This window comes from Lutjanus erythropterus, chromosome 8 (assembly GCF_056507025.1).
Source record: "Lutjanus erythropterus isolate fLutEry1 chromosome 8, fLutEry1.hap2, whole genome shotgun sequence".
Taxonomy (NCBI): Eukaryota; Metazoa; Chordata; class Actinopteri; order Lutjaniformes; family Lutjanidae; genus Lutjanus; species Lutjanus erythropterus.
This window is the reverse complement of record NC_139324.1, coordinates 30,669,893-30,692,264: the sequence shown is the minus strand read 5'-3', so window position 1 is coordinate 30,692,264 and position 22,372 is coordinate 30,669,893. Positions and strand designations below refer to the sequence as shown.

The 22,372-nt window shown below is 42.2% G+C and overlaps 1 protein-coding gene across 1 annotated transcript in view; it reads left to right on the top strand.

Moving 5' to 3' along the window:
• myo10l3 (myosin X, like 3) overlaps positions 1–21,936 on the top strand; it is a 98,582-nt gene extending 76,646 nt beyond the window's left edge. The window contains exons 22-41 of the mRNA XM_084725266.1: positions 644–750; positions 4,888–5,286; positions 5,384–5,414; positions 6,071–6,913; positions 9,189–9,312; positions 9,619–9,862; positions 11,248–11,343; positions 11,545–11,638; positions 12,104–12,159; positions 12,277–12,419; positions 12,584–12,778; positions 13,643–13,800; positions 14,260–14,383; positions 15,283–15,580; positions 15,674–15,881; positions 16,018–16,154; positions 17,304–17,427; positions 17,510–17,965; positions 18,075–18,266; positions 18,930–21,936. Coding sequence (XP_084581392.1) covers positions 644–750; positions 4,888–5,286; positions 5,384–5,414; positions 6,071–6,913; positions 9,189–9,312; positions 9,619–9,862; positions 11,248–11,343; positions 11,545–11,638; positions 12,104–12,159; positions 12,277–12,419; positions 12,584–12,778; positions 13,643–13,800; positions 14,260–14,383; positions 15,283–15,580; positions 15,674–15,881; positions 16,018–16,154; positions 17,304–17,427; positions 17,510–17,965; positions 18,075–18,266; positions 18,930–19,034 — 4,134 coding nt within the window. The 3' untranslated portion in view covers positions 19,035–21,936. The remainder of the gene's footprint in view (positions 1–643; positions 751–4,887; positions 5,287–5,383; positions 5,415–6,070; positions 6,914–9,188; positions 9,313–9,618; positions 9,863–11,247; positions 11,344–11,544; positions 11,639–12,103; positions 12,160–12,276; positions 12,420–12,583; positions 12,779–13,642; positions 13,801–14,259; positions 14,384–15,282; positions 15,581–15,673; positions 15,882–16,017; positions 16,155–17,303; positions 17,428–17,509; positions 17,966–18,074; positions 18,267–18,929) is intronic.
• Positions 21,937–22,372: the final 436 nt, after the last annotated feature.

The following is a 22,372-nucleotide window of genomic DNA, read 5'->3' as shown; positions in this document are numbered from 1 at the left end:
TATTTTACCTTCAAGTGTTTTAGGTTAAGAGTAGCTGTAGGCTGTCAAATGTCCCACTGAGACAGCGCCAACTTTGAAAAAAGTCTCCAGGAGTGAGGGAAGGGTTAACTAAACTCTTTCTCCTTCCTTCATAAGAGCAAGGAGGGGTGTGGCTTTCTATCTGGACACCAGCCACCATCCCTCCCCCTCATCCCTCCATCCCTCCTCTCCCTCTACCTCTCCACTCCCCTCCCTCTCTGTGCCTCTCTGCCTGTGCACGTCAGTCGAGCTACCAGCACAGCAGCAGCAGCAGCAGTAGGGAAACGCTCAGGAAGGACGCCTGAACACAATGAGGCTCTGCAGCAGCAGCAGCGGCGGCGTTAGCAGCAACACTGCAGTCTCGGTGCCAGTCTTCCCCTCTGCTCTGCTCTGCAGTCAGGGCGAGTGGCTAGCCTGCTACTAGCCTCAGCTGCACCACAGCCTCCTCTGCAGTGGGCACAGGCTGCTGCCAACAGACAACAGGGGCCCTTCACATCTCTGTGGGCCCTCTTTTGCAGCCTTACCAAGAAGAGGAACTAACCCATCCCGTTTCCTCCCACCCCTCCTCTCTGTGTCTCTCTGTCTCTGTCCCTCCCTGTCGGCCGTGGCGCTGCTCGTCCCGCAGGTGTTCCTGAAGGAGGCCCTGGAGCAAAGGCTGGAGAAGGAGAGGGAAGAGGTGCGGCGCAGGGCTGGCATGGTGATCCGCGCCCACATCCTCAGCTATGTGGCAAGGTGAGTGGAGGAGCGGGGAGGGGTGGAGGGCTGCTGAGTGGCAGCGACAGTTGTCAGTGTTTGTTTTGTAATAGAGGTGTACAGCCTGTGTGTGTGTGTGTGTGTGTGTGTGTGTGTGTGTGTTTGGGGAGGAGGAGGAGGAGGGGGATTATGTGCATATGTGCATGCCTTTGCACACGTGTTTACCTTTTCATTTGTGTGTGTGTCTTATGTGGGTTTATACACAACACCAGTGCATGCTGCTTCACAGATTCTCTTGTGCAGAGGTTTTCACAGTGGGAGGTGGGCCTCCCCGAGGGGTGGGGGGGGTGTCCAAACAGTTTCAGGGGAGGTCAGAGAATAGAAGTGAAAAAATCTGACATTAGTTATCAAAAGGAGATCATAGAATAGCTTAAATATGAGTGATTTGGTTAAATGAACGTTTCTTCAGATATACAGTATTGGGCAATTTTACTGCTTTCCCACTTTCCCAGAGTTAGAAACCTGAAAAAATGCCTTTGGACAGAACTTTTTATGTATTTGTTATAGTCTGAATTGATGTAAAACAGTAATATTAGGCTATCTTTACTCAACTGTCGAGTGTCTATAGCATCAAATGATGTGATTCTAATGAATTGTGCAAAAGTAAGCAAGTAAACTAAAGGGGGGGCACCTTTTTCCAGGCTTGGTCTGCTGTACTGCAGTAAAGGTATATATGAAATATGTCTTACACATGAACCTGTTCAAACAGACAAGCTGCAGGGTTTGCACGGGTGCTGGAAATCCTTGAAACACCTGAATTTTATTGTAGTGTTTTCAAGGTTTGAAAAATGCTCGAAGCTGCAGTTGCATTCATTTCATAATAAATCATTGCTTGACTGAATAGTTTGCTTGTTAGATAAAGAAATAATTTAACTGGGATATTGGCTCATTCAGGTTATATAGGACACAAAGTCTACTTACAGACAGGAAACTTTGTTGTGTTTTCCTTTAATTTGTCGCCATTCTGGAGAATTCTACCTAGAAATATAATTTCAGTTGTTTATAGCACAATAACATCTGATTTAATGTAATCAAGTGAAATAATCATTTTGATTATATGTATATAAATATGCAATTAACCACAGCTGGAAGGTGCTGGAAAAGCTTAAAAATGCACCTTGAACATTCCTGAAAAGTACTTGAAAAGGTGTAGGAACTGTAGCCAGTGGTTTGGGTATTACAAAATCATGCATTGCTCAAATCCATTGAACTTTTTTTGCAGAATTCTAGTCGAGATCCCAGACATGGTATGCAGGATTTTGGAGAAATGCCTCTCTCTTTCTCTCTCTAAAAAGGTTATTCTTCCAGGAAGTATTATAGACACATGTCGAATCAAAAGCTGTGATTGCAAAAGAATTTTAAAAATCTTGATCACTTACGTATTCATTTTGTTACTGACATTTTCATTCTCAGATCCTCATCCAGCAAAGTCTTCTCAAATAATTTTTTTTTGAAAGTCTGAGGAGCAAAAATGTCTTTAACAAAGTGAGTACAGGTTATTCACAGTGCAGAATTTTAAAAATTCTTTTGCAATAAGAGCTTCTGATCCAACACACGCCTTAATAAGACTTTCTGAGGTGCAAGAAGTTTGGAAGATTTGTAGGTTTCTTTGGTTCTTTTACAGTTGGAGAAATGTGTATACGATGATAGATAAGTCATCCAGGATATTTCAGTGCATTTTATAATTTCAGACAAGTAAAGAAAAAAGGGGGCACAATGGAAGTTACAGTGACTGATGCACTGATCACAGCGGTATCTGGAATTATGTGCACGTCACGCCCCTTGGTAGGATAGACATTGTTATCTATGAACATGAAAAAGGCCCAGAGTGAAACATTTACAGGGATTTACTGGCAGAATATGGCAGAAACTGATTGTAATATTAATATGAATGATTTCATTAGTGTATAATCATCTGGAAGTAAGAATCATTGTGTTTTTGTTACCTTAGAATGAGCCGTTTATATCTACAGAGGGAGCAGATCCTTTTCCATGGAGGCTGTCATGTTGCACCACTATGTTTCTACAGTAGCCCAGAATGGACAAACCAAACCCTGGCTCTCGAGGAGGCTTTTCTGCCTTTTCGCGCATTTCGCAGCCACTGTAGTTTCTCCTGCACACTTGCGGCGGGAGAGTTAGGCGAGGGGTTTGCAATCTGAAAATTTACTGCCCGAGTCTCAGCAAAATGGCAAAATAAATGAATAAATAAAAACAAATTATAATTATGTGAATTTGCTGCGCCCATCTTTCTTCTGCCTGCCACTCAAAACGCCTTTCATAACATCAGAGGTGGTCAGTGTTGACCTGGACTGACACCTGCTGCCCGCCACGAAGCTGCTCTGCTTCTGAAATTTAGTGCTAACTCAGAGAAATTGACACAATAAGAAAAGACCTCACGAGCAGATCAAAGTGACTTAAGCTCGGCGGCAAAAAACCCGAAGACCTCCAGGCCAAGTCAAACTCGCAAATACGATGCAGCGAAGCACCCTACAGAGGCAGAAAAAATAGTTGACTTAGGGTTTTTTTAAAGACATCCTGCAAAAAGGCCGGGCCCCCGGCCATAAGCTAATACTATCTGGGGGTGGGGGAGGCTTGGCATGGAAAGGTCTGGAATCCCCTGCTTTAATTTATTGGTGCACTATCAGCTGTACAGTGCATTGTTTTTATCCACTGGATAAATCTCAGCCTTTTCAGCCGGAGCAGCAAGTTTTCCACCTCTCCGCTCCGCCTGTCAGACAGGACATCCATCACTATGGCAGTTTAAAAATCGCACATGCAGACACCTCGAGGCATGTACTGTAGCCTCGCTGTGCTCCACCTGCGAGCTGCGATATGTAAAGTCACATACAGTCCTCTGAAAGGCTCCGTTGGGAGAGCATAATGGGACTGATGACAGCGTCCAGGTTGTGAGTTCCCATCACTCCAGAGCCACTCCTGTTAAAGACAGAGGCTCGGGAAGTTCCCTAAAGACACAAGTAAAGCCTTTGTATTATTATATGTAACATTATCTGTGTCCTGAGCCCAGTCAGAGGCCACGCAGTGATTACTGTGGAGACTAGGCCACGATGAGGGTCAGAGAGTCACGGCAGTGTGTGTGGTCCTCTGCACTCACGTGTGTTTGTGTGTGTGCGTGTTTATACGTGTGTGTATTCAATGCATGCGCAGCGTGTGGGTGATGGGGCTTAGTCACAGGGCTAAACACAGCGGCCCACACGGCCACAAAGCTCATCAGACTCCAAACATCGCACAGTTCACAATGCAAAGGCTTTTTTACCAGTGTGTTTATTTAAACTGAGATGCCAGTCGACGCACAAATAGACGTCACAAATATGTTGGTGGCGGTGACACACAATGTTTTCAGATAGTGCTACAGCTAACGATATGCCTGGAGGGGATGAGGCGATTGTGTGTGTGTGTGTGTGTGTGCGTGCATGAGTGACCAATGGACCTGGAGCTAATTAGGCCGGATCAGCCTATTTTTTTGTGCACATTCATGACTGTATGCTGAAGAAAAAAAATTGAAAAACCTTGAAAAACCTATTTTTATGCCTCCACCCCAGCAAATAACAGTAATGGCCAGAGGCATCATGAGCGTGATATCTCAAGAACTCATTGAGGGAATTTCTTCAAACTTGGCACAAATGTTCACTTGGACTCAAGAATTAACTGCTTAAATTTTGGTGGTTAAAGGTCACTGTGACCTCATGGCCATCCCACTCTTGTGAAGGCAGTTTCTCAGGAACACTTGGAGAGAACTTTTTCACATTTGACATTTTCACATTTTTCACATTAACTGCTTGGTTTTTGATGGTCATTCAAGAATTCCATGAAGGAATTTCTTCAGACTTGGCACAAATGACCATTTGGACTGAAGGATGAATTGATCAAAATTTGGTGTTCAAAGGTCACTGTAACCTCAGGTCCATCCAACTCACTTTGTCAGGAACGCTCAAATTTGTCCACTTGGACTGCATAGATTTTGGTGGTCAGAGGTCAAAGTCACTGTGACCTCACACACATGTTTTTGGCCATAACTCAAGAATTAATTAATTGCTTGGTCTATAAAATGTGAAAAATGTCTTTTTGACATGATTGTGCATTTGATTTTCCCACCAGGAAACAATATAAGAGGGTTTTGTCCAGCGTCGTCACCATCCAGAAGAACTACCGCGCTCACTTTTGGAGACGTGCCTTCCTGCGCCTGCGCCTGGCCACCATCGTCCTGCAGAAGCATCACAGAGGCCAGCTGGGCCGATCCCTCCATCGCCAGCTCAAGGCGGAGAAAGAGAAGCGAGAGGAAGAGGAGAGGAGGCGAGTAGAGGAGGAGGAGAGGAGGAGGATGGAGGAGGAGAGGAGACGACAGGAAGAGGAGGAGAAGACGAAGAGGGAGGAGGAGGAGGAGAGGCAGCGGCGGATGGACGAGGAGATGAAGAGGATGGAGGAAGAGGAGGAGCTGAGACTGATGAAGGAGAAGGAGGAGGAGCAGAAAATGGCAGCTAAAGCAGATGATAAAAGGTAGAGTCATTCACTTTTTGTGAGGATGCATTTATGAACATCTATAATTCCTTTATGAGCACTTTTGTCATCCCAAATGTTTTCTATCTTGTTTCAGGAGCTCGCTGATGAATGGTGTTTGCCAGAAGGTAAATCCTTTGAATATTTTTTATTTTACTGGAAGGAAAATTTAGTATACTAAAATATACAGTAACACTGTAAAATAAGCATCATTGATAAATGGTAAATTGATGTTTAATTTAACTTTAGGTAATAGTTATTTTACTTTTAACAGGCATTCAAATAATGTTTATGGAATAACCAGAAAATATAGTGTCAAAAGTAAAATTATCTGAATAAAAATCTCTTCTTGCTTCTTTTGAACTGGTGAACGTAGAGAAGGAGAGAATCCAAGCCAGTCGCAGGCATTAAGAATAATAATAACATGTATAAAATGACCAGCAGATGTTCTTGTGAATGGTCTTATTAACTTATTTAGGTCATATAGAGGCATCAGAATTCAATTAAGACTTACAACCAGTTAAAAGCTCCTTATAGTAGGTTTAATTATCAATTTACCATTCATTAATGATGGTTATGAAGTGTTACTGAAGGATTGTTCCTCCATATTTGCATAAATAAAAGAAGTTTTAAATAAATTAAAATTGATTACAATAATAATCCTAATCAATAAACCATAATAACATAAACCACAGTGTTGAATAATGTTATTCAGAAACACATTATGAGGTGTGAATATGGTGGTATAAAGTAATTAAATTTGCTCTCTTTGTCCCATCTACAGAAGGAGTTGTCTCAAACTCTGTCCTACAGTCACACCTCTGAGGAGGAGACCCGTCAGATGGAGGAGATCCTGCGGCTGGAGAGGGAGATCGAGCGTCTGCAGAAGCAGCAGGAAGACGGCGTGTCCCTCCTCGGAGACGTCTCCCAGGAGGAGCTGCGCCAGATGAGGGACGCTGAGATCTACAGACTGGAGAAGGAAGCGTCCCGTGTGGCCACGGAGTTTCTGGATCTCCTGGACTTTGGCGGTTTAGAGCCATCCCTCTCGAGCGAGGAGAACCTCCACGACCCGACCGAATCCACCGCCCCTCTGGCCGAGGAGGAGGTGGACGAGGGTTTCCACGCTGAGGACGAGTGCATTCCTTTGCCTGACTTCCCTCCTCCAGCTGCAGTTCCTCTGGACAAGGAAGTATTCCAAAGTATTCCCCCTCCTCCGCCTGCCTTTGCGGAAGGACTAGTGGACCTCCCTTCCTCCACTTCTTCTCCTGCACCTGCAAAGCTCGCCCCACTTACCCCCAATGGACTGAGTCATGCACCTCCTCTCACAGACTCCCAAACCTCCAGACCTTCTCCTCCTCCCCCTCCTCCTCCTCCTCCTGCCACTAATGGAGAACGGCGGTCGTGCCAGAGGGCCAGCAGGGGGTCGGATTTTGAGCCTGCGAGCGAGGAGCCGTCTCACTCAAACCTGCCAGACACAGAGTCAGACTATGACCAGGAGGAGTTTGAGGAGGCTCACGGGAGCTCAGGTGCTAGCACTAATGACGGCCATATCACAGACGAGGAGGTGCTGCGAAAATCCTCCTGCACCCAAAACAGCCTGGACTCCTTCAGAGGCAGCTCGGACTCGGTGAGAACTAACAGACTCACAATCATTTCTGTTAAATGCTGCAGATCTAATCCAGATGGGTGATCATTCAGAGCACCTGCACGGGTCCAGAGGAAGGAGACTCTGTAAATTTAGACAAAAAGAATCGGATGTTATGATAAAAAGACGTAACTTGAATTGCAGTTAAACTGAAAAATTCTGTCTATTTCAAGTACGTCCTGCCCTCAAATTCAAAAATCCTAAGTCCCTCCCCTTTTTGCTCTGTGCTCCAATAACAGTTGAGCAACTCTCTCCTTTCTTGTTTCCTGTACTGAGATAGGCTGTTTACTAAGCATGTCTGTCTTGAAAAGAAAAAACACATTTTTAAGATGGTTAGAAGATGTGGCTTATGGGCCTGTAAAAGTGACATATTTAGTATATAGTCACATGTTAGCAAAATGCTAGCTAACTGGCTAGTTAAGTTAAACTACCTTGATGTAGATTATCTACCTAGTTAGCTTCTCTTTGACTAAAATTAGCTATCAGGTGTAACTTGCTAGTTAACAATTGATGTAGATTATATAGCTCATTATTAATGTGATTGTCTACTGTTCTGTGCTGTAGGGCTGATTAATTTTGAAAAAATATCTAATTGCGATTATTTTGACTGAATCTTTACCAAATGAAGATGTTTTTAAGTCTGTAGACTCTGATTTGACATCTCTCCCTCATGACATTCATTGATTTAGAGTTTTTTCGACACACATTTTGCCTTTAACAAATGTTGTACCTCCAGTGATTTGAAAATTGCAGAAAGCCATATTGCAATTTTGCTAAAATTTTGATTAACTGTGCAGGCCTGCTGTGCTGTGATTGGCTGTTAGTGCCTGTGTAGATGTTGGCAGTTGGGAGAAGTTTATTAAGGAGGCTGTGGTGGATCAAACACAGCCAGGAGTCCGATGTGTGTGTCCTATGTGAAGATCAGTGTCAACTTATTTTAGATTTAGTTAACTTATTATTTTCACAGTGTTGTTTAAAATTATTTTCCATTTTCAGTCACAGTTTAGTTAAATTTATGCAAGACGGGTACTTGGGTAGGTTTAGCCACGAAAACTGCTTAAGCAGGGTGAGGAGAAGATCATGGTTTGGGTTAAATTAGATCCTTTAATAATGTTAGAAAAGCTCTCAGAGAGAGGGTGCATTGTTGAGACAAAAAGTACTAGCTAATCACAGTAGGACGGAGCGAGGCAGAAAAATCTTGAGGAAAAAAATAACGAAGCTTGATGTAGATTAACTAACTAGTCAGCTAGTGCTTTGCTGCAGAGCAAAAAAAAAAACTAGCTAACTAGATAATTTACATTAATCATTCATCAGCCAGTTAGCTATTGATTTGCTAACATTAGCTATCGGATGTAACTAGTCAGCTAACAATTGCTGTACATTAGCTAGCCTATTAGCTAGTGCTTGGCTGCAGAGCAAAAAACTGGCAAACTCACTGATTAACGTTAATTATTCCCTACCCAGTTAGCGACTGTTTACTAACATTAGCTACCTGGATGACGAAGATGTGTCTCTATATATAACATCTTTTAATCATCTTTAAAATGTGTTTTTTTTTTTTCAAAATAGACGAGCCTGGCACGTAGCATATCTAAGTGCAGGAAACAGGAAAGGAGAAAGTTGACCGAGGTCCCAAAAGGCACGGGACTGAGGAAGGGTTGATTGTAATTGTGTGTGTCAGATCTTAACGGAAGCCATTGTTCACACACACACTGACACACACCTAGCTTTCCTCCGAGAGTATTATTCTTCCCACGCGTTGAGTCAACGACACCTACACTGCACACAGTCTTCAGCGTGCTTGTGCAAAAGCCTGAATCCATCACAAGACTCGGCTCATGTTAGGATCACAGCAAAACACTGTTGCAATTATTTGTTTTGGCTCTGCTGATGAGCATGTGAATCTATTCCCAGATACTGCGAGTCAGACAGAGAGCTCAGACCCTGTCAGATCAGCAAAATGTCAAAGGGAAAACAGGGTGTGTGTGTGTGTGTGTGTGTGTGTGTGTACCAGTTTTATGGTGCGGTTGATAGACAACACAGTAACAGCAACGTCAGACAGATTTTGGGCACTGATTTAAATGCTGAAATTGCAAAATCTTAATTTCTGTAGTCTTCAGAAAATGAAAACAGAACTTTCTTTCTTGATAAAACTTAGCAAATGTGCAGATTTTGATGTTTAAACGTGGTATTCTTGCTGCTTACTTGAATTGCTTTTTAAAATCATAAATCCTCTGGGGGTTTTTTTTTGTTTCAGTTCATTGACAGCGATGAGGACAACGATGGCTATGTGGACACAGATGAGGAAGTTTCCAATGGGAGAGTGAATCTGCTGAATGGCAGCGGGCCTCCGTACTTCCACGGCTACCTCTACATGAAGAGTGAGTAGTTTTACCAAATCACTGCCCAGCAGGCATGCAGATGATTTGCGCCCAGCTGAACACAGCTTATATGTTTGTTTCGTCACTTTTAGAAACGTCCGACAGACTTTCTGTGGTTCTTGCTCGTTTGCTTTCTTTATGTAGGTCTTAGTAATTACATTGTCTCGTCTTGTCTATTTTTGTCTCATATAGTTTATTGTTGTTGTTCTTGATGTATTGTCTTTTTGTTGCCAGAGACGCATGTATATATGCGTGGGTGTTGGTGAGACAACATAAATAAACATCCTTTCTTCATCCCTCTTTCAGGTGGTCTTATGATCCCGTGGCGTCGTCGCTGGTGTGTCCTGAAGGATGAGACCTTCATGTGGTTTCGGGCCAAGCAGGACTCCCTCAAATCCGGCTGGCTGTACAAGAAAGGGGGAGGAATGTCCACCTTGTCTCGGCGCAACTGGAAGATGCGCTGGTTCGTTCTGCGGGAGTCAAAGCTCATGTACTTCGAGAACGACAGCGAGGAGAAGCTGAAAGGAACCATTGATGTCTGCTCCGCCAAGTAAGACCTTGTTCTCAGTCATTTGAGTTAAATTCATGGTTTTCTTTCATTCGTGTATAAACCCCAGTTCCAAAAGAGTTGGGATGATGTGAAAAACAGAGTGCAATGATTTGCAAATCATTTTGACTTGTATTCAACTGACTACAGAGCAAAGACAAGATATTTAATGTTCAAGCCGTTTAATTTTATTGTATTTTTGTAAATAAGAACTCATTCTGAATTTGATGCCTGTAACATGTTCCTTAGAAGTTGGGACAGGAGCAAGAAAAGACTGGGAAAGTTGTACAATGCTCAAAAAACACCTGTTTGGAACATTCGACATGTAACCAGGTCAAATGGTAACAGGTGATAGTATCATGATTGGGTATTAAAAGTGCATCCTTGAAAGGCTCAGTCGCTCACAAACAGGGATGGGATTCTGAGAAACTGAATAGGCAAATAGTTCGACAGTTTAAGAACAACATTTCTCTACATACAATTGCAAGAAATTCACCATCTACAATCCATAATATCATTAAAAGGTTCAGAGAAGCCAGAGAAATCTCTGCACGTAGGGGGCAAGGCTGAAAACCAACATTGAATGTCCGTGACCTTTGACCTCTCAGGTGGCACTGCATTAAAAACTGCATTAAAAACCCACATGATTGTAAAAAGGATACACATGAGGTGAGGAACACTTTGGAAAAATGCATCTACAAATTTAAGTTAACACTCTACCTTGAAAAGTAAAAGCCATATATCAACAACATCCAGAAATGCTGCAGACTTCTCTGAGGCCTGAGCTCATCTGAGGCAGACTGACGCAAAGTGGAAAAGTGTGCTGTGGTCTGACGAGTCCACATTTCAGACTGTTTTCAGAAATCATGGCCGTCCTGTCCTCCGGGCTAAAGAGGAAAAGGACCATCCAGATTGTTATCAGAGCTAATTCTGGCTCAAAAGCTAGCATCTGTTGCATCCTGTTCCATCCTGGTGGCTCAGTTGGTAAAGCACTCGCCCCATGTCCTCTAGCTGTGTGTCCTCTGCAGAGGCCGTGGGTTTGACTCCCACCTCCATGTCATTTATGTCATTCCCTCACTTTCTCTCCTGCATTCCTGCCATATCTTCAGCCGTCCTACAAATTGAAGGTATAAAAGACAAAAAAAATATGCTATGGGGATGTGTAGTGCCCATGGCATCATGAGTAACTGTCACATCTGTGAAGGGCCCATTAATGCAGAAAGCTTTGGAGCGATATATGTTGCCATCCACATAATGTCTTTCTCAGACACATCTAACCTTTTTTGAGAATTAGGTTTGTATTTTGTTGGTCTAATTATTATTATACAAAAGAAAACAGAGCTGTGTATGGTTCACTAAGTTATGGTCTGCTTTGGGTCTTTCTGTAGGGAGATAGTGGACAATCACGAGAAGGAGAATGCACTGAACATTGTGACCGAGGAGAGGACCTACCACATCTATGCAGAGACTCCAGAAGATGCCAGGTACATTATATATTCTATAAAAATTATCATCTAACTGTGGCTTGTTTTGTAAGCAGTGTTTTACTTTGTCAGCATCCCTCTGTAAAACTGATGTGTGGAGACAAAGTTCCCCCTTGTGGTTGCCAGTGGAAGTTCACGGTGTAATTTTCAATTACATGTTTGCTGACTTTTACTTCCTGACCTCCCTCTCACCCTGTCCAGTGGTTGGTTCAATGTGCTGAGTCGGGTCCACAGCGCCAGCCCGGAGCAGCTCATGGAGATGCACCATGAACAGGCCAACCCAAAGAATGCAGTGGTTAGTGCTGTTTTACCTCTCTGCCGCCGGGGCCCCCAGCCTCAACGCCAGTTCTCAGCAGTAATGAATGGACCATGTAACTGGATCAGATGAAGTATGATGGTCTAGATTTTGGTTATATAGTAACTTAAGAAGAAGAAGCAGAATGCACACACAATGGTGTATCATTGTTCATTTATGGAAGGATGTTAAATGACTGTAATGCAGTTAAAAGCATCTGCAGATTTGGAAATTAAATGTGCTATAAAAACCCTTTAAAAACCTGGGGAACTGCAAAGACAAACTTTGAGTAGCAGGTGATAACGTTTACTGTGTCTGGATTAGTTAACAAGGTCAATTAATGATGGAAATGTAATGCAGCTTTATTGACTTGAGTATCTCTTGGAGAAAACCCAAAAGGAAGGTCTTTGTAAATGAACGAACAGCTAATAACATTTTCTCTTCACCTCTCTCTCCTCTGCACAGGGCACACTAGATGTGGGCTTGATTGATTCTGTTTGTGCATCAGACAACCCTGACAGGTGAGGAGCGACCAGTGAACACGAAAGATGTTCAAGTATTTATTAAACTGCAGTCTAAGTGGTATGACAGCGTAAACACGGTCTAATAACAACATGCTTGTGTTCTGTTTTTTGCAGGCCAAACTCGTTTGTGATCATCACGGCTAACCGGGTGATCCACTGCAACACAGACACACCTGAGGAGATGCACCACTGGATCGGCCTGCTGCAGAAGTCCAAGGGAGACTCCAGGGTGGACGGACAGGAGTTCTTAGTCAGAGGTCAGTCACACTGAAACACACCAGAGTTTTTTGATGTTCTTATGTGTGCAAATTTCTGATTTGATTCTGCACTGAAAAAAGAAAATATGTTGATTTTATTTGAAAGGAAATAAAGAAGAGAAGCATCATTTTATCTTCTTTAAATCATGTGTTTCCTCTCTCAGGCTGGCTACATAAAGAGATGAAGTCTGGAGCCAAAAGCACGTCTCTGAAGCTGAAGAAGCGCTGGTTTGTTCTCACCACTAACTCTCTGGATTATTACAAGTCGTCTGAGCGCAGCGCCTCCAAACTGGGAACTCTGGTCCTCAACAGTCTCTGCTCTGTGGTGCAGCCAGACGAGAAGGTCTTCAAGGACACTGGTCAGTACATGGTCAACATTAATCTCAGTCATCTTTTTGCATGATTAAAAACCATTTAGTTGCTAAGTTCGAATTTATTGACGTAAACTGAATAGAGTTTAATTAGTATGGATAAATAAATAAACAAAAAGAGTGTTGTCAAGACCAAGGAAGTGTAAAAGAGGGCAGAAAACTTTCAGCTGTTCCGTATTCCTTAGCAAAACATTATGTTGTTTTCTAGCTAGCTAAAAAGTTAACACAACCTTACAGTATTTTCTAGCAACATAAAAAGTTTACAAATTGTTACATTGTTTGCTAGATTGCTAAAAAGTTACATAACATTACATTGTTCACCAGCTAGTTAAAAAATAACAAAACGTATCATTGTTAGTTAAACTAAACTAAAATGTTAAAACAATACATTGTTCACTAGCAAGCTAAACGTTAGTTAGCCTAGTTAGCTTACACATGATGGTTCAGAAGAGAAACTCTCCTTCTTTGAGAAAAACTTTTTCACTAAGTTAATGGAGCAATGTGGGAAAACAAGACATGATTTAAAAGCGGACAGCAACACAGGAAGCCAGACTGTCTGGCAGCAACTGGCAAACTGTTTCAACAGATCAACTGGAGGGAACGAAAGAAGAGATGCATCATAAAACTCAGCTGGAATGAGTTTGTCCCTTAACTTTCATTGAAAAACTGTATTTTACTTAATCCATCTTAAAATGCTTCCTATGTGGATGATTCACCTTTTACAAGGGTTAGGGTTAGGGTTTCTTCCCGATTTCTTCAGGTTTGACCACTTTTTGGGGAGAAATATTCCTGTCTTAAACTCTTCCAGTGACTTGTTTTTATCTCTAATCACTCTTCGCTTTGTTCACCCAGGTTACTGGAATATAATTGTCCATGGACGTAAACACTCTTACCGTCTTTACACCAAAATGCTGAATGAAGCCATGCGGTGGGCGAATGCCATACAGGGAGCGATAGACAGCAAAGTTCCCATCGAAACGCCAACACAACAGCTCATCAGGGACATCAAGGTATTTAAGAGTTCACCTGACTGTTTCTCCCTTTGTTGTGGCTAGGTTGCTAATGTCATGCTAATACCTGTGCAATGTCTCGCGATGAGATTTTATGCTACATGTCACTAAATCTGCTTAAAATAGTTTCACGAGTAATTCTGCATCATATTTCATTAACATATGGGCACTGATGGTATTTTAACTCCAATTCTTTACAGTCGTGCAAACCTTTGGCAGGGACACACACTGTAGTAAAGTGAGGTATTTGTACTCACTAAGTGTGTGCCGTGATCTCCTTCAAGTCTTGACTTATTTTCTGAGCTTTACTGAATTAATATTATTCATCACTGATATTTCTACTCTGTTTTTTTCTCAACTGACTTGAATAACTCCCTTAAACACAAACTTCGGTCCACTTAAAAATAACTCATGATCGCTTTACTTTAAGATGACTGACCCAGTTTTCTTTCTGTCCAGGAGAGCAGTTTGAATGTGGAGGCCGTGGAGCAGACATACTGGAGGAATCCCATCCTGAGATATACCCAGCATCCTTTGCACTCCCCTCTTCTACCTCTGCCATATGGAGATGTCAGCATCCACTGTGAGTTTTCTGACCTGCAGATAGATTTAACAAGCTATTGTTATTAACTTCTGACCCTTAGAAACTAACATACTATATTTTCATTGTTCAGTGGAAAACATTAAAAGCACTCGTATCTTTTGTTTGTTTGTTTTCTAAGTCTAATCTAAATAATTTTTCCTTCTGTATTTATAACTGAAGTACAGATTAAATATAAGATTTTGGCAGGTTTTGGGTTTTTTTTGTCAGAAGTGTGTGTTGTTGTAATATAAATTTCGGCCTCAAGAGGCTGAAGTGCACCACTAAAACACAAGCAAGCAAACGCAAGCAACGGGTCACTGTTGCCCTTTTTATCTAATGTGTTGAAAGCTTATTAATGATTTATGAAGTGCTTACAACTTGATTAATAATTATAAACCATTTGTAAATAATTTACAAGAGTACTCTTATTGTAAAGTGGTAAAGGATATTCATGTTTTATTCCAGGTGACTTAATTTCTCCAGGAACTATGAACAAGGTGCATACAGTATATTGTGTGTTAGCAAGTTATGTGTTAGTGGAGCACCTCAGCCTCTTGTGGTCAAAATCAGTATTACAACAACAAACACTTGGAAAAATCATCCTGACAAAAAAAAAAAATCACCTGCATAAAAACTCTCTGCCTACCAAACTTAGACACACTAAGTATTTAGCTTCTTTTAAATATGTTATGTTTAAAAATGTTTGTGAGAGTATCCTTGTTTTATCCTTTTATTGGCATCTCAGGATTTATTTTCATTTGTAAAGTGTATTGTATTGTATTATTCTTAAAAAACTGCTATATAAATTAAGTTTATTCTAATCATATTATTATTTAAGGCAGGTATGACATAAAGAAAGTGCTTTCAAATCAAATCCTCTGTCTGTCTCTGTCTCGCAGTGCAAAAGGAGAAGGGTTACACCAGCCTGCAGGACGAGGCCGTGAAGATTTTCAACTCTCTGCAGGAGATGGAGGCAGTGTCTGACCCCGTACCAATCATCCAGGGGATCCTGCAGACCTGTCAAGACCTGAAGCCATTAAGAGACGAGGTTTACTGTCAGCTGATCAAACAAACCAATCACGTCCCGCACCCCAACAGTCTTGCCAATCGCGCCCACTGGCACCTCCTGACCTGTATGAGCTGCACCTTCCTGCCCAGCCGAGGCATCCTACGCTACCTCAAGTTTCACCTCAAAAGGTGCGATGTGTGCCATTAATTCATCCTACAGCTACTGATTACAGCCGGTTGAGACTTTTAGTTCACCGCCTTGTTGTCTTTGTGTGTTTTCAGGATTAAGGAGCTGTTTCCCGGTACAGAGATCGAATTGTTCGCCCATTTCATCGGCGAGTCGCTGAAGAAGACCAAGACCAGAGAGTTTGTTCCTTCTCAAGAGGAAATCATGGCACTGCTCACCAGAAAGGAAATGACCACCACAGTGTACTGCCACGGAGGAGGCTCCTGCAAGATCTCCATCAACTCACACACCACCGCTGGAGAGGTGAGCGAGCTGCGGTCATCGCCGCATCGGCTATTTTAAACCTCTGATCACGTCTTGTTCTCACAATCTCTTGTACAGATATTTTGTCTGATACGAATACGCACTAACACGTTGCGATCTTGTCTTGCTCTGACAGGTGGTGGAGAAGCTAATCAGAGGTTTGGCCATGGAGGACAGCAGGAACATGTTTGCACTCTTTGAACACAACAACACTATTGACAGAGCTGTGGAGAGCAGGGTTCTTGTAGCTGACGTTTTGGCTAAATTTGAAAGGTATGTTACACACGATCACGGATTACTATCTATAACATACCAATACTTGAAATTATGATTATTGATTAAAGGGATAGTTAGGATTATTTGAACTGTGGTTGTATAAGATACTTATCCACAATCAGTGTATTACCTGCAGTACATGCCAGTCGACACACCCAAAGTTTGGAAGCTAACAACTGTACTGCTGACACAAAGGTCAGCGGCAAAACATATTTCAGCCACGTAGAAAAGGACCAACAAAAAACTCGCTATATTTAGAATATTTTCACTACTTTACCTTGCTTGTCAGGCATCCTTCTCCAGCAGGGAGCTGCAGGTCTACCGCTGCCTAGATCTATTAATTTGTTTCTGTTATTGTGTGACTTCAGTAAATTCAAGTTCACCTTTTAAAACACAGACGTCACTCAAACAGCCAAACAGATCGAGGCAGCGGTAGTCCAGCAACTCCTGTGCTCTGTGAGGTAAAATGACTGATTTTGCCTCTGGAATTTGGTTGCTTTGGAGAGAGCAAAATTTGGTTCATATAATTGCAGTTTTCTGTCTGAAAATGCCGTCTGACGGCAAGATAAAGCGGTGAAAATATCTAAATATAGTGCACAGTTCAACTGATACTGATTTTTTTTAGTTGGCTGATGGAGAAAAATGAATAATCCAATCTTCGCTTTACTGAACAAAAGAATAAATTCAAGGAGTCTCAGTTGATTGTGCTTGAATATATGAATTTAAAACGACAGATATGTCGATGGAGATCTTGTGCACATGGGCACAGTCCATACCAAAAGCCTAAAGATACAATAGAAAAACGCATACATATGATCAGGAGACTAGACAGGACAGGAGGGCGCTGTATTATAATGGCAACAACATCAGTGTCACAAAAGCTGTTTGGTCTTTATCCAAGGCTCAAGATATCTGTGCTTAATATCAGGGCCTTATTAAAGTTATTATAAGTCGTCTTTACTCATTAATTCCCCACTATTGGCTAAAATCTCTTCCTGTAGGTAACACGCTGACTATAGATAATTACCTCATACAACCCCACTTCAGATAATCCAAACTACCCCTTTGAGCGTCCTGTTACGTAGGACACCTGTTGAGGCACACCTGTAGATATGTAAGTGACAGGCTTGTGTCCTTCCCCCTCAGACTGGCTGGCAGCGAGGACGGTGAGGAGGACGGCCAGTGGAAACTCTATTTTAAACTCTACTGCTTCCTGGATGTGGAGAGCATGCCTAAAGAAGGAGTGGAGTTTGCTTTCATGTTTGAGCAGGTGTGTTTTACTCTTCATTGAAAATCTTTTTCATCTCATGTTGCAGTTGTTGGTGCTAAAGGTGACTTTCTGTCCTCTTCAGGCCCACGAGAGTTTGACCCGCGGCCACTTCCCCTCCCGAGAGGAGACCCTGCAGCACCTGGCCGCGCTGCGCCTGCAGTTTCTACACGGAGACAAATCACGAGTCACCTGGAGCCTGGAAAACGTCTACCCCGTGGGCCGCCTGCGCAGTCGCATCCTGCAGTTCACCAAGGTGGGCGGAGCCTCGGGGTCCGGCCAAACTCTGGAGCGTCGGAGGACCAGCTTCCTGGACGGGACCCTGCGGCGGGGGCTGAAGACGGGCTCCATGAAGAAGCAGCGCATGGAGGAGGAGCAGATGTTGGAGATGTGGATAAAGGAGGAGATGTCCGCCACCAGAGCGAGCATCGTGGAGAAGTGGTCCCGCCTCACGGGTCTGGACCAGCATCAGGCCATGCTCAAGTACATGACCATCATCAAAGAGTGGCCAGGATATGGATCCACGCTGTTTGATGTCGAGGTAAATCTCGTGGCTTAGATGTCTCCCTTCTGTTTTTCTGTCACATAACTAAGAAGTATAAAAAAATATGCCATGTCTAATTATTTTTGTGTTTATATGTCTATTACAGTGCAAAGAAGGAGGCTTCCCTCACGACCTCTGGCTGAGTGTGAGCGCTGAAAATGTGTCCGTCTACAAGAGAGGAGAGCCGAAGCCTCTGGAGACGTTTCCGTACGAGCACATCATTTTCTTTGGCGCCCCGCAGCCCTGCACCTACAAGATCACCGTGGACGAGAGAGAAATGTTCTTTGAAACGCCACAGGTACGTCATCTTCTCTGTGGATGTTTGTGCGAGGGATTTCAGATCAGAAGAAAGTACAAAACATTCAGGTAACACTCATTTACTTCAGGTAACAACCAAATGTTAATAGATGGACTACACAGTAAATATTAACCATTATAAACATCAGCTGCAGCTTTATAATGGCCATCCAAATAATGTTTAAAGGTGAAATACTACAAAGCATTTATTAAGCATTTACAAAGTATTATAAACAGTTTCAGCTTTACAAAAACCATCCAGATAATGTTTAGAGACGACATGTTCTCACTCCCAACTTGTCAAATACAGCAGCTGGTTCAGTGTCCCTGCACTGTAGGACGCTGTAGGTACCTGATTAGTGTCATTTGTGCACATTCAGGGCTCTGCAGTTAAGTTTGCAATGATAAATATTAAAAACAAAATCTACTTTGATTAGTTTTGGGGAAAAAAGTCTTCTTTGCTAAGTTCAGGAAAAGATCATGCTTTTGTTAAAATAAGTATGTTATATAAGTTTTCATACGTAAAGTAATGGACATGAGATACGTAGGTAAGTATAGTATAGTATAAGTTTTTTATTTTATACTATTTATATTTATTTTATTTTTTATTTTATTTTATATTTTCTGTGCTGACCGTGTGTTTTCATCCGTGTGTTTTCTCCAGGTGGGAGAGATCACGAAGATCATGAAAGCCTACATAAACATGATCGTGAAGAAGCGCTGCAGTGTGAAGTCCGTGTCCAGTTACGGAAGCAACTGGATCAGGTGATGGACCGGACGGGACACGGGCCGTACTCGCTCGCTACAGGACAGCTGACGGAAAACAAGCATGGAGAGAAGACGCAGACAGGATCAAAACACTTGGACAGACTTGGTGTTTCAGAGCTTTTAACTCGATAGACTCCAGTCATAAAGGTTCCTCTCTATAGAGACACGAGTTTATGTTGTTACTGCTTGTGGCAAAAAAAAAAAAAAAAAAATGGGATCATTGAAGCGTTTGCACCATTTTAAGCTTTACAGTGTTGCTTCCCTCCAAACATGTCACTCACGCTCATTAGTTACACTGGTCATTTCTCACATCCTACTTGAAATGTACTTCAGGTATCTTGTCATGGATTTTTCTTTAAATATCCTGTAGAACCAGACAGAACTTGCACTCTCTTCTTCCACCAAACGCCCCGTCTCACAATTCAAAACAGACGACACCCAAAGGATTTCCAAGAGTTCATTTTCTGTAAAATGAGTTAAAAGAATGGCAAACAAACCTTTATTCAAGTGTTATTTCTACAGATGTTGCGCCCCGTTGTGATGAATGTTCTCCTGGATGGAGGTTCCCTCAGGTTCATGTGTAATAGAACTGTCCCAGGGAGATGTTCTCCCTCTTATTGCCTTATTTACTTTTTTATTTTAGCTCCTCTGGACTAACAGAGTCAGACGCAGGATGAAATAAACATGTTGGGTGTTTAATATCTCCGTCAGTGGTACGCTCTTAGAAATAAAGGTTCTCACTAGAACCATATAGGGTTCTTCTGCTTGTCCCCATAGAAGAACCTTTTATAAAGGTTCCACCTGGAACCTTTACAGAGGGTTCCATCTAGAACCCAACATAAAGGGTTACACCTAGAACCATCTGTGAAAGGTTCCATCCAGAACTTCCTATGAGAGGTTCAACAGAGTGCCCCTCTGTGATATTATCATTCCACCCAGAACCCTCTTTCAGGGTTCTATCCAGAACCTTTCACCTTCTAAGGGTGCTACCAAGAACCCTTTCATATTCCAAGACCTCCAGCTAGAACTCGCACAGGGAGTTCTACCAGGAACCTTTTTATATTCCAAGGGTTTCATCTAGAACCCACACGAGGTTCTACCAAGATGGTTCTACCCAGAACGCTCTCTGGGGGTTCTGTTCAGAACCGTCCACCTTGCAAGGGTGCTAACAGGAACAGGGTTCTACCAAGAATCCTTTTATATTCCAAGCATTTCATCTCCACCAAACCCAGGAGGTTCTACTGAGAACCTTTTTATATTCTGACATTTCATCTAGAACTCACACAAAAGGTAGTCTACCAATAACCCTTTTATATTCCAAGGATTTCATCTAGAACCCACTCAGGGTGTTCTACCAACATGGTTCCAAGTAGAACCCTCACTATGGGTTCTATCCAGTACCTTTCATCTTTTAAGGGTGCTAAAAAGAACATAATTCTACCAAGAACCTTTTATATTCCAAGGGTTTCATCTCAAGCAAACCCAAGAGGTTTCCACAGTTCCACAGTTTCAGAACCCACACATGGCGTTCCACCAGATGGTTCTACCCAGAACCTTCTCTGGCTCTTTCCAGAATCCTCCACCTTCTGAAGGTGCTAACACAGGGTTCTACCAAGAACCCTTTTATATTCCACAGTTTCATCTCAATCAAACCCAAGGGGGGTTCTACTGAGAACCCTTTTTATACCAAGGTTTCATCTAGAACCCACCCATCATGTTCAACTAAGAACCCTTTTATCTTCCAAGGGTTTCACCTATAACCCTATTGTCCTCTGAGGGTTCTTTAAAGAACCACTCATTCCCACAGATCGTATATTATTGTCATCCATCATTCTATTGATCTTATATTGATCTTTATTGATCTGTTACAGTTACAGAAAAACTCAAACAAAAAACTTTATTTAAAAATCTTGGAACAGTGTTGGTTTTCATTCACCTTGAAGAACTCTTTCCTCCAAAAAAAAAAAAGGGTTCTTCAGAAGCGACTGGTTCTGGGTCACCCTTCAAGAGGAACCCTTGCAGAACCCTTATTTCTAAGAGTGTAGTTACGGCTTCCACTGGTGCATTTTGTGTCCCTTTTGAGTCAAATAAATAAACACACCAAACAAAAAGAGTAACCACTGCGGCGTCTGTAACCTCTGCAGTCCAGTGTTCCCTTTTAAGGAACTGATGTCTAAAGTCGGTCAAACTATTTGTAGCCAGAACAGATACTTTGTGTAGAGCTGTCTGATTGTGTACTGGCTCGAGGGTTTGTCTTTGAAACGTTGTGTTTTGAGAACCAAGTCCGTCTGTGTCTAAAGATTGTTTTCACTGTGTTTTTATCAGCGATGTCGACGGCCGTGTGAGGGTGGGGTATTTATTTATTGAAGTATGAGCAGACTGAGCGAGGTGAAATGTACTGATGCAGTTATCCCACTACTTTTGTTTTTTCTTTTTATTTGTGCATTCAGGGACAGAGAAGATTAGACGCAGAGAGGTTGTTATAGACTTACTATTGATTTTCTCCACTTTGCGCCCTGTTTCTGAGCTTTTGTCAACATAAAATAACCTCCGTGCGTGCCCTCGCCTCCTCGTATTATCTCGCTAACCTGAGGACGCGTCCGCTCCTCCACTGTAAATGAACACAAAGGAGCGCAGCCCACGCCAGTCGGCCTACAGTATAGTTCATGGTCCAAACATAATGAGCTTAGTATTTACCTCACATTGCATCACTGTCTTCCATCGCTCTCCAATCGTACTCACCTAGGAGATCTGGTCAGCTGCCGGCGGCCACACCAGAGACTGATCTTGCCGTTGACGATGACTGTATTTCTGAGATTTCTGATTGTTTTGAAGAAGAAAAATCAGAAAATGTTTTATATCAGAATTTAAAGATGCTTTAATAAATTATTGTATTTCAAAAAGCTGTTTTGTGTTTCTTTTTTTGTGATTATTGTCTCATTTCCTGTCACAGTTTCCTGCTGTGGATCTCCATCATGAGATGAGTGTTTAGCAAAATACTTAAGTGAAAGTACAAAGTTTTCTTGTCAAAAACTACTCAAGAGTAATAGTTACTTTTTAACGGATCATCCAGTAACAGCCATTCAATCAAAGAGTTTCTGTTTCTGCAAATCTTCAGTCTAAAATTTACTCAAATTACAAACTCCTGTTCTGCTGCTCAGTGGTCAGTCACCTCTTCAAACTAGACCTGCAAATTATGTGCATTTGTCTTAACCAATAGTTGAAAACACTAACAGTTGATTAATCATTGATCATTTATTAGATTAAATATGGTTTTTTTTTTCCATTTTCATTTTTCTGGGGTTTTTTTTTTTGTCATTTTTTTTATTTTAAGATTCC